General features: G+C 44.9%; 1 protein-coding gene across 7 annotated transcripts in view; it reads right to left on the minus strand.

Moving 5' to 3' along the window:
• The window catches only part of FRAS1 (Fraser extracellular matrix complex subunit 1), a 163,518-nt gene that overhangs the window by 97,542 nt on the left and 51,040 nt on the right, over positions 1 to 14,936 (minus strand). For all 7 annotated transcript variants that reach the window (XM_054064301.1, XM_054064300.1, XM_054064303.1 and 4 more), the window contains 4 exons: positions 7,015 to 7,122; positions 4,675 to 4,767; positions 2,765 to 2,924; positions 2,106 to 2,239 (listed from right to left, as the gene is read on the minus strand). In XM_054064301.1, coding sequence (XP_053920276.1) covers positions 2,106 to 2,239; positions 2,765 to 2,924; positions 4,675 to 4,767; positions 7,015 to 7,122 — 495 coding nt within the window. The remainder of the gene's footprint in view (positions 1 to 2,105; positions 2,240 to 2,764; positions 2,925 to 4,674; positions 4,768 to 7,014; positions 7,123 to 14,936) is intronic.

The raw sequence follows: 14,936 nt of genomic DNA on the forward strand, positions 1-14,936 counted from the left end.
CCAAGGATTTGGAAGAGTACAGCTCACCGGCACCTCCCTCCACCACATCAGAGTGACCTGTGGACTGAAAGCAGTGTAGAAATGCCAAGCACTCTTATCTGCTTTGTTAGTCAAATCAGCAGCTTTCAAATCAAAAGTGGAAAACTTTGCATAGAAGTTATCAATCGATTTCCCAATAGGGTTAAAAGAGCTCTTTCCTGGGTTTTTGAGGGGGATATGTGGTAGGATGTGTTCAGGTGCCCTCCTGCAGTTTTGGAGTTGCTCTTCCTCAGCACCGAGAGAAGGATGCAGTTATCTGAAAATTTAGAGTTTAATACAGGGAAAATTTATTGATTTGCTTTTAACAGAATGTGGAGAATAAAGACGCAGAGGGAAAGGCACATGCTTGAAAACATGTGGTGTGCCTGAGAGCAGAGCAGGATCCTGGAACATCCTGCCAATGTCCCTTCCACCGGGCACCTTGGTAGGAAATATCTGGAACACCATCAGAAGTGGCTTTCTGCCGCATTAACTTGGATGCTTTCAGCCGATGGTTCTCAGATACATCACAGCAACAACACAGTCGTTTTTCTTTCCACAAATTAAATCCTAATGATTAGCTGATTAAACATCAGTGTAATCAGTCAGCAGGTAACATCAGCCCATTTGGAGTGGTAAAAGAGGAATCTAAAGCCAGCATAAATTTGTTTTAATGCACAGTGCTTAGTCAACAAATACTGATTTAGTATCTCAGGACAAAGCAAAACACCTTTAGCATGCACAGAAACAGGTGGGCTTTTCTTCTACCAAAAAAACCAGTGTTAATTGCACAAACACCTGGTCCAGCAATAGAAAGCTTGGTAAAAATCAACAGGAAAAATGCTTATGACTCCTGCTTTTGTTTTTCTCAGTGCTACAGGTATCAGCGTGCTCAGCCAGAGCTCGCATTTCAAGGGAGCTTCTGGATTCATCACTGGAGCATGTCAATGGGTTAAAAAATATTTGGGAAACATGCAGCCCCTATAAAACCTGAAGTCAAAATTAGAACAAAGGATTTCCAGGAAGCCTGCTCCTACATTCCTTAGCAGAGCACGCTGTTGAAGAGGAGCACGCCATAGTGCCCAAGAAAACTGGTACAATAGGCGTAAAGAAAAGAAACCAAAAGAACACAGTCACACCTTTAAGCCATTGCAATATATTAAAGAGAATTCAAAATATCACGTCACTTGTGTAGAGTGTGGAGCACTGTGTAGTTTGTTGCCTTTACTAACAACTGTTTTAAGACTGTACATGATCTTAGAATCATTGAATATCCTGAGTTGGACATGGATCACTGAGTCCAACTCCTGTCCCTGCTCAGGACAACCCTCAAATCTTGCTCTGTTTTAGTTGGGTTTACGACTGCACAAGTGCTAAGAAGTCACCATTTGTGCACAGCAAAGACCTCAAACACAGAGATGTCACAGTCCTCCCAACTGGACTAAGCCAGTGAGTCATCACTTGAGCTTGCCTAACTTATCTTACTGGGTTTGTTGAGTTCTAAACACAAATACATGTAAAGAACAGTGCCCTGAGACTTTTCTTTCAGTTGAAATTGTCTTGCATTTCTAAAGTCTATAAGTCAAAAGGGGAAATTTGATCTGCATTTGACTACTCACAACTGTATTTGCTAAGTTCTTGTAAAAAAAGAAAGGTAAACAAGACCTGCAAACCACACTTTTCAGTTGCAAACTAAACACTGACGTTTGTGAAGATAAACCCCCATTTTTATGCTTTCATGCTTTCCATGACAGAAATGAAAATAATTCCTGAATAACTCTACACAATTTTTCAGTCTAAAACAAAAAGCAGTTCCGTTAGATGGTATCTATGCCTAATTAGCCAGCAAAGGAACAGTAACAGTGAAATGGTGGCAAAAGAACTTACCGGGGAGAGAGAGACAGCATGGGAATACCAACAGACTTATCCATCCCTCTGGATTTCCAGACATCAAAACCCCCTTTTCCACATGGCCCGCTTGCCCCAGAGATTTGCCCGCTCTGTTGCACATCTGCATGAGATGTACATCTTGCCAGAGGAAAGAAGACAGTTGAGAGTAACCTCCCCAGAGGCCAAAGGCTCCTGACCTGGCTGCACAGCAGAGGCTGGCAGGAAGCCGTGAAGCACTGAGCTGCGCCGTCCCTGCAGATGCATTTGGAGCACGGACCGAGGTGCCATTCCTCACCATCCCGGAACAAGTGGCCATCAAAGGAGCAGGGCTCTAGGAGATAGGAAAAATGTCATTTAATCCCCTTCCATCATCCAGAATTAAACCACAGATTTCGTGCATCTCAAAATTCAAAATTCTGGTTTATCAAAGCAGGTAACAACACTCACAATTTCACCAGTTTTCAAAGGCTTTAGACTCTTGAATGCTCTAGATGCATTTCTCTCACAAGAGTTCTATAAGAAGAGGTATCCAATAATTCAGGAATTTTAGGGATTCACAGTTCGAGTCTGCTAGTGCCAAAGCCACCCTCATTGCATGGGAAATATCTGCCTTGATTTTCTACAGATTGTAAACTCCAAAATAAGTATGGATGTATTCCAAAAACAGTGAAGCCGTTTACAACGCAAATATGGTGGCAGGACAGAAAGAGAATTAAGAAACACAGTTGACCCCAGTGTCTGCCCAACAGAACTGAACAAGAGAAGCTTTCCAGATTTGGGACTAAAAGGAGACTGGCAGTGCCCTCCTGCTCACATCATGAAGCCAGACGGTGTCCCCTTCCCATGCGATACTCACCGCCGAGGCCCACGCACTTGGGGCAGCAGAATCCCTGGGCAGTGTACTGCAGCTCTCCCCTTCCACACGTGAGGGCTGGGCAGACCGTGGGTGTGCAGGTCACCTTCCCGTGGGCACAGGAGCACAGGACACATCCAGAGCTGGCCCACTGCGTGCCGTGCTGCAGTGCACAACGCAACCAGGGGCACAGGAAACACAAGCATCAATCCAGCTGCCAGCAAGATCTGTAAAAATATCTTCTCCCTTTTAAGCTCCCCTACAATCAGGGGGAAGAGAGGCATCCAACAGAGACCCCCTGCCAAAGAGCCAGGCTATTGGATCCACCTCCACTACAGTTTCGATAGAGCAAACTCTAAATTTAGAGACGTGTTTTCGTTAGAGAAATATTCAATATGGGCCCCAACACACACCAGACCACAGCACTGAACACCACCTGCCCCACACTCTTACGCACTGTACTAGGAGTCAAATCGCATTAGGTTCACTTATTCCTTAAACCAGAAAGAAATATCTCTACTGTAAGGCAGGGTGTGGAAAAATTGGCCCCAAGAAGAGACATGTTGATGTATTGCAACACTCTCCATCAAACAGAGAACGTTAATTGTTACAAAACCTGCAAGATTAAACTAGACCGGGAGTAAAAAACCTCTTGCCAGGTAGAGGACACAGATTTTGTTTGATGGAGCCACGATGAGGGCCAATTACAGAATGAAGATCAAGTCATGAAGCATTACAGTGCCTTACTGACAAAAAGGGAAACTTCTTTCTTCGGGAAATCCATGCCAACTACCAGGATGAGACTTTGCACTGACGTAAAAACGGTTTAATGACCAGCTCACTCTGGAATTGGGGTGTGGCACATGACTAGAAGTAAAAATATGCCCACAATCCCTGTGGGTATGCCTACAACTTGCATTCCAAAGAACTGGGTTACAAAGAGCCAAAAGGCAAAAGCTGCAGCAAAAGTAGAACGCAGCAAAATGCAGCAGCAACAACAAGAAGAAAACTAATGTGATACAAAAAGGACGAAATCTAATGTAATACTATATAATATAGTACCACCCGAATCACAGTCACAAAGGAATAAGAGAAGAGGATGGATGTGCAACCCCTCCTATTCCAGTCTTTGCCTAGTTCCTAACAGATTAATGCTGGTCATTCCTGACACTGAAAGAGAGGGTTACAACATCCACCTCAGGTGTAGTGTGTAAGGTCCACATATTTAAAGGTATCTGGACATTCCAGCATAATTCTTAAGATTCGGATCCAATCTGCCTCCTGTCAAACAGGGAAGTCTGTAAGAGACCAGACACAGGACTTAGGGTCACTGTTAAGCCATTTTTCTCTGTTTGCCCATTGTTTGACACGATTCATTAACTACTACTTATGAATCTTTATTTATTTCTTATCTGTGGACACTTATTCTTATTGTTTTGGCCTTTTGCCCCCCCTCAGTGAAACCACATCCTATAAGTTGCTTCCTGAATAATTCAGGATTACAAAATACATAACCTAGGTCGCACAACAGCAATCAATCTCCACCAGTGCAGATGGCTGCTGAGAGAAAAGCCACCTTTCAGATAGCTAATACATCAAGTTCTATGTGTTTTGCCCCTCTCCTAAATTTACTATATTGTCTCAATCATCCCTAGAAACAGCAAAATGAATGAATGAGTGGGAAGCTTTCTTCCCTTAAGCCAAGCAGGACACATTATTGCTCAGTGACACATTCTCATTTTGCAAACCCCATTGACCATACTCCTGTTACATTAGCTGACAGCGACAGAATATATCCCAACGAATGATGCTTCTCCTGCATGGCAGCTAAGCATCCTTCACTGATGTGAACCAAGCAGAGAGCAAAAACTGGGAAGTATTTCCCCTGCTGAGGAATGTGACAGAGCACTTACACTGTGGATCTGTCCTTCATGCTGGCAAAACCCATCAGCTCGGGAGGCGCACTCGGGGCAGCACTTGTTGGGGGCTATTTGGAGGACTTCTCCCTGAAAAGAGACAGGAATCCAATAAAGCCGTGCAAATGAAATAGGGAGTTTAACGTGCAGGGGAAGACCTGGGGCCTGTCTGGAACCCGTGCTCTTGGTTCAGAGAGGAAACGTGTTAAGCAAAATACATGACTCTACTGATGTGAGCACAGCAGCTGGAGAGGGAAACGGCAAAAGAAAACTCAAACCGGAGGAGAACATGTCAGGCTCCAGTGGTGAAAAGTACAAAAAAAATTTATTCATGAGGTCCCCATCTTCAAAACATCACAGAGGTGTTTCCCAGGAGACATGCTCCATCCTTTCCCCTTTGGAAGGGCACAGCCTTCTGTCTGCTCAGAAACATTACTTCCTTAGTTAGCATTAAAAAAGATGACTGTGCAATGCCAAAAAAATTGTCTTACCTTCCACCTCTTTATCTGTACGACAAAAGCAAACAGAATAATTTGAAATATCACGTGTTCTCTTTCTGTTTTCTAAAAGAAACTTTTTCATTTTGCAAACTTAAAATTATTTCTCTCTCCAAGGTTTCCTTCAACGTCGTGGGTTTTAGGAGGTGGGAAACAAAATTCAATATTTCATTTAGCTTAAATCATTAAACCTTCTCATTCTGCTGAAGAGAAAGCCATCCTGGTTTTTGGTTTGTTTTGGTTCACACACAGAAACAACATTCACTGATTTTCCACCTACTCAAAATATCTGATAGGTTTTCCATACCCATGTTTAGAACAGGACTGGGGATGCTCTTCGCAGAGGCTGCCTGCTTTTGTTTATGCCTTGTTGCCACAAACAACTTCATCAATTTTAGCATAAATCCCATAATTAGCAGATAAAAAATAAACCCTAGAGAGGGGACGGTGATTTATGACCTTGTTGATCAGTGGTTGGCTTATGCTGGAAGGATGATTGGATTTTTTCATCTGAGATCCCTGATGATCCTTTTCAAATCTGAAGTGGCCAGATCTTTACGGAACACTTAAACTCTTAGTCTTGAAGATTACCTATACCAGAGTCACATAGATTCATTTCACACTGTAAATTTCTTTCCCTTTATGGGCTTTAAAGCTGCCACCTTCTCATTTATCCCATTTTTTAAAAGGAACAACATCTTATCCTGCCCACTCATCATTAGGTGTGCCATGACAGCACTCTTTTTTTCATTTCTCTCCTCCTTAGCAGAAAAATTCCTAATGTTTCAGCCTTGCTTTAATCAATACACACTGACAATAATGGGGAAAATCAGTAAGTATCAAAATTATTTCTTCCTTAATGTTGTCATATTGGAAAACATTTTAACCTGCTTCATAAAGCCATGTAATTATATTGGCAGTGCCTCTTTAAAACACCAGTTTTCATTGTCATTGATGTGTGCTACCCCAGTAATCCAGATGCTAATGCAAGACCAATTCCACGGCCAATTAGCTATAACCATTAATGAAGGCTGAGACAGAGAAAGATAAACAGGAGACAATGAAAGCTCAACAACCATCACAAGGCAGAAGCAGCTGAAAGACAGACAATCTCGGATCTGTTGTTGTTCATCAGAGTGGAAAACGTCCATCTGTCTGTCGGAGAAAGACCCAGCACCACGTTCAAGTGACGAGTGTCTGGAAGCTGAGCTCTCTTTGGGAATCTGATCGCTCCTGGAGCACCAGCAGTCTGCAAGCAGTTCCCACACCATGCCCCTGGCTGCAGCATGGCAAAGGAGACAAAGGCTTCACAAGCTGGGTTTTGCCTGTGTGTCTTGCCCAGGGCTGCATCAATGAGAAGGGAAAGGGCACAGAGACCACGCCTGACCCTGAACAGTAACACGCACTCTGGGAGGAGAAAGAGGATTTCACTGCTCTCCCATGTTTTCCCCAAATCCTGCTGCGAATCAGACTCTTGTGTTCCCAGGGAGCTGAAGGGAAGCAGCTGAGCACAAAAGGGTGACAGGGCGGCTGTCACTGCAGCGTGCAAGACAAGCGAGCAGCTCACCTGTGCCAGCTCCTCCTAGAACGTCAGACTGAGTCCTCTTATTGTGCCCCTCTTAATACAAGAGGAGTTTTGCTTCCACAGGCACTGCAGGATCAATCCTCCCAGTCGCTCCCACCATTCCTTAGTGTGTAATACACTGCGTGGTGCACCCAAAAAAGCATTTTGACATCTAACTGTTCCAGGGATTTAAGGCAGGAGAACTCCAGCATGACCTGACATTCCCCCCACCACAGAGAATGGGTTGACTGGTGTTGGGCAGTCGCAGTCTCTTACCTTCTGAAAGTTGCACTGAGGGTGTTCACAAACAGCAGGTTCACAGCTGACAACATTGTTATGGCAATGGCATTCTTGGCAAGAATCTGGCTTCCAAACTGTGTTATTCTGCAAACAAACACAAGTTTTACATTAGACCCACAGAGCACAAGGCATGCGATATTTTTCACAACAGTAAATGGCTCAAACTGCTCCGTAGACAGTCTGGGAGAGTAAAGTCTGGGAGAGCTCACCCCTCCCTCACACATGCTACTCGGGCACAACAATTGTAAGACGAGGACACGCACAGAAAATAATCAATTCCAATAGCAAGATAAATGATAAGACTTAACTTCCAATAACCTCAAGGTGATTATGTTATGGGAAACTTCCCTATGACCAAGTTCAGACTGTCCAAACTGCAGCTCCTGCTGCGATCACAGCTCATGCAGAGGCAGCAGAGCTGCCTTCCAGGCTAACCCACTGCCAGACAGCACACAGTGCCCTGGGGAATTCCAGGACACCATGGAGAGATCTCTGACAAAGCAGACAGGCCAGTAGGTTTGGAAATGGCTGTCATCACCGCTCCATCAGCGCAGCCAACTGGAACACCCACAGCTGATTCGCAAGGGTTTTCACCACCCCTGCTTGACCCCTTTCCATTGCCTCCACGCTGAGGGCATGATCCCACGCCGCCACCACGCTTGCATAAGGCAGTTCAGGCTCTCATCCAGTTGCTTGGACACTTGCCAGATTTCTCCTTCCCTCTCTCCCACCCTCTGGCTTCTCCAAGGTCTGAGCAGCCACTTCGGACAAATTACTTACGGTAGGATACTCGGAAAACAAACTTTCCCTTCTCTTTACTCCTAAATGCTCACTTCCAGCTGTCCTGACATCAAACAGCACCAGCAGCATCCCAGAGAAGCAGCCAATTCTGCCTGTTACGCTTCTCCATCTGCCACATCCTTCCTACAAAGATGCTGCTGCCTGCACTCCACACTGGGCACCTGTCGCTTCACTCACACCAAGTATCCTTTCTCTGCCAGGTTAAAAAACCAACCAGTAACTCCAAAGTTTTCTGAATGATACAATCACTACATTCATATTTAATTATCTGTTTCTAAAAGCTTTCAGATAAACCCACCAAAAGAAAATGGAAAGAGGAAGATCCGTTTCTCATCTGAACAACTCTTTTCCATTAGGCAACCACCGCGTGTGCACTCGGCTAAATTTATGCCATGCAGGAAATTTTCCTATGTAGCACAGACAGCGCTATCCAAGCCCTTAAACCTCATTTTTAATTGATTTGAAAACAGACCAGACTTTGCTACTTGTTTACACGGTGCAGTGATTTACTACAGTGAGTCAATTTACTCATAGTGTAAAGGATGACTTAGGCAAATTAAGATATGATTCTATGATGAACAGTTTACTACTAAGAACACATTTAAGACTAACTGCTAAAACCGTTAAGTATAATGATAAAACACTGAAATGTGCCTTAAAGGCCCATTAGATTGCTTAATGGGAGAAAAAACTTGGAAGTATCTCTCCACTTTCTCAGGCTCTTCTGGGTGCTGTGTGCTCCTGAAACTTGATGGAATGCATGACAACGCAGCCTGTGCAAACCACGAGGAGAGGCAATTCTGAGGTGTCTTACAAGGTTGCACCACATCTGCGAGCCTGAAAGACAGCACTGGTAGAGGCTCTCTCTTAGAATCCTAGAATAATTAAGATTGGAAAAGCCCTCTCAGCTCACCCGGTCCAACCGTCAGCCCAACCGTGCCTGCTAAACCGTGTCCCCGAATGCCACAGCCACATGTTTTTGAACCCCTCCAGGGACGGAGACTCCAGTTTATCTTTGATCCATCTTGCATCCAGGCAAGGTAGTAACAAAGTGAGATGGTAATTTCTGCCAGTTCCCCTCTTGGATACACACGGCCGTGGCTGCTGAATGGAACCCTAGACTCCATCTCTGCCAGCAGGTAGTTACAGAAATCCCACCCAGATGTCCTGCACGTTGTAAGGCTTTGCCAGTACACATCTAGCACTCACAAAGACACTTCAAAGCTCCCAGGTATTGCTGTTTAAAACATAAAGCAAGACTTTTCCATAGACACTGCTGTAAATCTGCCTTTACATCTTCTCCAAGGCACTATGCCTCAGTGGACAAATTATCTGCTACACTTTAAGCTCTGAATGCCTATCCTGTTAGGAGTGTACTTTTATCAACGACAATTTAAGGAGCTTTTTCCTTACAAGTACTAATATAATTAACAGTATAAATAATGAAGCACTGAGCATAGAGCACTTTGAAGATGGAAAGCACTCCTTAAGCGCCAACTAGTGCCATTATAATTTATTAATTCTCTGGATTTCCCTACATCAAACGAAGAAATGATACCTAATTCAATTGCATTTTAAAATGTCACGCTGCAAGAAGAGATATCCACATTATTTGATTGGTTTGCAGAAAAGGGACCAAAAAAGCAAGATCTGCTCGCAAACCTTTTGAGCTTGCAGGCACCCAGGCACAAGATGAAATAAAATAAAACCCAAGACACGGCAGCACAGTGCAAACATGTGCTGGGTTTGGAGAATACTGATGAAGAGTTAGGAAAAGGCAGGAGAGAGGGAGAGAGGGAAAGAGCTGCACGCTAGGAAAAGGCTCCGACTAGAAGGGGGCAAGAAAGCAAACGGCAGTAAAAGCAAAGGAAGAAGCAAAAGAGACTGAGAGCAGCCACAGTGCAGAGGTTGAGCCCTGAGCTGCCAGAAGCACTCGTGGTTTGCTGTTGCCACACTGTCCTATACACTGGAGCTCAGAAAGACCTAAATCCCTTTGACAGTGGCTTTTTCGACTGGTTATCATAACATCACACAGCTGCACCTGCTCCTCCTCAGTAAAAAATACCACCCAACAAATCAAAAATAATCTGAGTGTGCTATTAATATGTAAAAAGCCTCAGTAACTGGATCAGATGCCACTTAACGTGGGATATCATCACCCTGGATACCAATCCGTACTCTATTCTGGTGCAGTGACTGTAGAAATAAGCAGCACACAACAGCTGGTTCGTGTCCCAGCCACTCCTGTCCATTTCTTACCGCTTTATGAAAACATTCAGCCACGCCATAGCGTGTCACTGGATTCTGGCCTGTCCCCTATCACACACCGGACTCGTACAGGGTCACCTGACTAGTAGCACCACTGCAGTTATTAACCAGGCCAAACCCAGCAGTCTACAGCTGATGCCTTAATCTCAGCCAGGAATCAAGCTTGTAATGTTTACGGTCATGCTGAAAACAAAGCGGTTGTAATTGCTTGTCATATCCCCTACTAATTAACTTTCCTGCTTTAATGGGAAACCAGTAAAACTCAATGCGTTGACCTTTCAAAGGGACTGCTCAGTCTCCAAGCTACCATCTCCCAGTTCAGTTTTTTTTCCTTCACTGGGAGGGAAAAATTTAATCATAGAATCATGAAATGGTTTGTTTTGGAAGGGATCTTAAAACCCATCCAGTGCCACCCCCTGCCATGGGCAGGGACACCTCCCACTGGATCAGGGGCTCCAAGCCCCATCCAACCTGGCCTGGAACCCCTCCAGGGATGGGGCAGCCAAGGCTTCTCTGGGCAACCTGGGCCAGGGCCTCCCCACCCTCACAGCAAAGCATTTCTTCCCAAGATCTCATCTCAATCTCCCCTCTTTCATCTTCAAACCATTCCCCCTTATCCTACCCCTGCCCTCCCTGAACAAGAGCCCCTCTCCATCTTGCCTGGAGCCCCTTTCAGTACTTGGGAGGCTGCTTTATGGTCTCCCCACAGCCCTCTCTTCTCCAGGCTGAATACAACTTTGCATTGGATCGACTTCACAAATCGTCCTCAGCCAGAGACAAACCAAGGAAAGGCAGGTATCGGATGTCTCGCAGGAGGAATACCGGGCTGCTTTGTTGAAATTGTAGGCAGAGCGCAGAGCAATTACAGTTTTGGTAACAATTACCAGCATCACCCACCAGCTGCCAAGTGAGGAGACTTGGCAGCTTGATAACTCCACTTTCATTTATCATTTCCACTCCAATTAGTTGACAATGCCAGGCAATTGGCAGAATGAACCGAAACGTAAGGGGAGCTGAGAGCGCACTACGTGCTCTGTGGGGATATCCATTAATGGAGCGATGAAGAGATGAAAGTAATTCAGAGACACATAAAAGATTCTTAATGTCCACTCGGGTTTAGACTTGACGTTTTATCTTTTGCAACAGGGAGCTGTTGCTGCCGCTGAGTATATTTTCAAATATGATATATGCTTGCATATAACAAAACTCTCTGAAAGGGGACTTTTAATGGGCTTATTCCAGTAGGCTCACAGGCACAACAACATAGGAAGGGCTCGGTTTCCAAAAACAAAACAGAAACTCGGCTAAGCAGAAAGAGTTTCAGCCCTACGCTTCTAGGACAGAACAGAGCTGTTAAAGCAGAGCGTATGGCTTGATTAACAACACATTAAGATGAGCACACTGTTTCAGGAATCGGGAACTATTTTTCCCCTACTTCCAACTAGGGAATTCAAGTTACACACACTAAAACAAGATACTGCTCTCATGGTTCATTAGTCTGATGCTTTTACACATTTTCTAACTGTGAAGTCTTCCACCGGTTAAACCAGCCTTGTAAAAATCAAGTCTACAAATAAAATTTCCCAGTGGTCCTAAGCTATTTCAGGGATGGGAAGACCATGATATTCTAAGATATTCTTAAATTACTTTGGTGCTGCTGTAAGCTTTCTCCTGTCTTTTGTACAGACAAACGCAGTCACTGTGAAAGGGCTCCAAAGAATGGAATGCAGGGAGCAAACAGGGTTGATTGACTAAAGCAATGTTTTACAATCATTGGTTCTAACCACGGTTTCAATCAGCATACAGACATCTTTATTTAGACCTAAAACCTAACTATTGACAACTACCCCTGCTCCTCAAACTGCATTGTGGGGGCTAAGAAATGAGAGATGTGAAAGTGGTACAGCGAGTCATTTTTGCACAGTTCATTTTTCCTCAACGTATCATTTTAAAATAGTTTCTGTAATCACCACCAATGTGACAGGAGCAGGGAAATGCCACGCAAACCAGCTTGAACTTTCTTTGCAGCCATTTGTAGAATCATAGGATGGTTTGGGTTGGAAGGGACCTTAAATATCACCCAGCTCCAGCTCCCCTGCCATGGGCAGGGACATCTCCCACAGGATCCAGGGCTCAATGCCCCATCCAACCTGGCCTTGAACGCCTCCAGGGATGGGGCAGCCACAACTCCCTTGGGCAATCTGAGCCAGGGCCTCACCACCCTCTTTGTGAAGAATTTCTTCCTAATGTCTAGTCTAAATTTTCCCTTCTCCAGTTTAAAGCCATTTCCCCTCGTCCTATCACCCCATGCCCTTGTAAAAAGTCCCACCTCAGCTCTCTTGTGGGACCCTTTCAGGTACTGGAAGGCTGTTATAAGGTCTCCCTGGAGCCTTCTCTTCTCCAGGCTGAACAACCCCAACTCTCTCTCAGCCTGTCCTCATAGCAGAAGTGCTCCAGCCCTCAGATCATCTCTGTGGCCTCCTCTGGACCCGTTCCAACAGTTCCATAGCCCTCTTATGTGGAGGATTCCAGAACTGGACACAATACTCCAGGTGAGGTTTCACAAGAGAGGAACAGAGGGGCAGAATCCCCTCGTCCTGCTGGCCACGCTGCTTTTGATGCAGCCCAGGACACGGTTGGCCTTCTGGGCTGCGAGTGCACGTTGCCGGCTCATGTTGAGCTTCTCATCGACCAGCACCCCAAGTCCTTCTCTGCAGGGCTGCTCTCAATCGTGTCATTCCCCATCCTGTATTGAAACTGTGGATTGCCCCGACCCAGGTGTAGGACCTCGCACTTGGCCTTGTTGAACTTTATACACTGAGGCTCATCTATGTTGAACCTTCATACACTTGAGCCCATCTATTAAAGGACGCAGTCAACTACTAATAGTAAAAACAATTACCAGACGGGAAGGGGTTGCAATTTTAACATCCCTGCATGCAGTGAGAGCCAAAATCCATCCAGCCCAGAAGCTTGCCTTTGAGAACAGCCAAACTCAGGCAACTGAGAAAACAAATATAGAAAGTGATAATTCTTCCAAAAATATCCTCCCTGCAGTTTACAGTTCAGTGACTTCCTAAGTCAGAAGTCGTGCTTCTGCATTCAATAAGTCTCACGGCTTTCTCCTCTGTGAATCTGTCCAGTCTCCCCTTGAACTCACATAAACTTTAAGCATCAGCACCTTACAGCATGGTTCTTGCGCCTAATCACACAGGGAGCAAAAAAAAAGCACCTTCCTTGTGAAGAACAAAAGCCTGCACCACACTGTTATGAAAAAGGGACAAAAACAGGGGTCATGCAAATAAATGGTATGAAAACACACTGGATCTTTGCACAGAACAGGGATTTTCTTTCCTCATTGGCAGCTTAGGGCAGGAGGGGAGTGAAAAAAGAGAAGAAATACAAAAACCTTCAAGACTTACACTCAATTTCTGTTTCTGCAGATGACTACGGAGATCTCAAGCATGACGCCTCTATCTTCCGCACTTGCACCATCCTCTGTCTCTCCAGACTGCAAACTTCTTGTCATTGGGATCAGCATTTCTTACCCACTTCTCTAGCATTTAGCACCGTACGCTCTGGTCTTAAAGCCTGAAAAGGAGCTGATGCCACAATGGCTCAACTGCGCCAGCCAAGAAATGGCCAAGCTGCTGATCCATGGCTGATCCCGCTGATGCCATCAGGCAACAGACAAACCCCTCACACACAGGCCTTTCCTGCAAAGAGCTTGGAAAGGGTACCCAAGGGAGATGATCATTGAATGAGAAAGGGGCTATTTTCTTCCATTTTCTTTTGCTGCAAGTTTTTTCAACACCAAATGGTGTGTAAGGTTGATGAACAGCACACACCAGCAGTTCCCTGCAGCCATAAAAACAGTTGGGAACCTCCTGCTGTTTTTTTCTCCCTCTTTAAACAAACATCTCCTCACCTGCCAAGTGGCAAATTTCAAACATCCTCCCCAAAAATGAGTTCAGAACAGATATCAAACCCAGCATGTTTGATTAAACAGCTGCTAGGCAAAAGAGAGGTAAGGGATTAATTTAACCTAAGCTTGATCACGGCTTTAATTATAGCATTTATTACCATATAATGTCTATCTTTGCAGCAGCAGGAGCCACTATCTCCACCGGTGGACGTGCAAAGCATGCAGGTGCACCAAAGCTGTGCTTTACCTGTCCAAGTGTACTAAGGAGGTGATGATCTACCTCCTCAAAATGATGCTTCTGGTTTGAGAACTGAACCTGTGAAAGCTGCCAGGGCTTCAGCAGTCAACATCAAATGCTGAAGGCTGCAGAACTGCAGGAAACCACTGTCAACCAGCCTGCACAGAGCCACAGCCTTAAAAAAAATAGTACTGGATTTGAAACTGGCCATTAAACTGACTTAATCAGTGCATACATTAGAAGGGATTCCCCACAGAGCAAAGCCTGACTGTGCCCTTCACAGCAAACACCACCGGCCTTTTGAGCTTTTTGTTACCTTTTCAAGTGAAGGGAGCATCCTCTGTAGTCGCAGCACAGATACGTCAAATGATGAAGCTGTATTGACAGCAGGATGCATCATTTCAAATTCATCCTGTTGTGCTGCTAAAGCACAGCCTACATTGGGCCAAACGCTTCTCTGTTAACTAACTGTACCCAGCCAGGGCAGAATGAACAAGCCAAGCTTTTTATCCCATTTCTAGCAAGAAAAAACCCATCAGGGCATGAAAATCACTGCAGTTCAGCCAGCTGATTCAGCAAAGAAAGAAAATATCTTTCAGTAAAAGGCATTTACAACAGGCCCTCGAAGTACCATACCAGGTGAAACATAACTCTGTTTCTACCTCT

This window comes from Cuculus canorus, chromosome 4, assembly GCF_017976375.1.
Source record: "Cuculus canorus isolate bCucCan1 chromosome 4, bCucCan1.pri, whole genome shotgun sequence".
In the NCBI taxonomy this organism is placed as follows: Eukaryota; Metazoa; Chordata; class Aves; order Cuculiformes; family Cuculidae; genus Cuculus; species Cuculus canorus.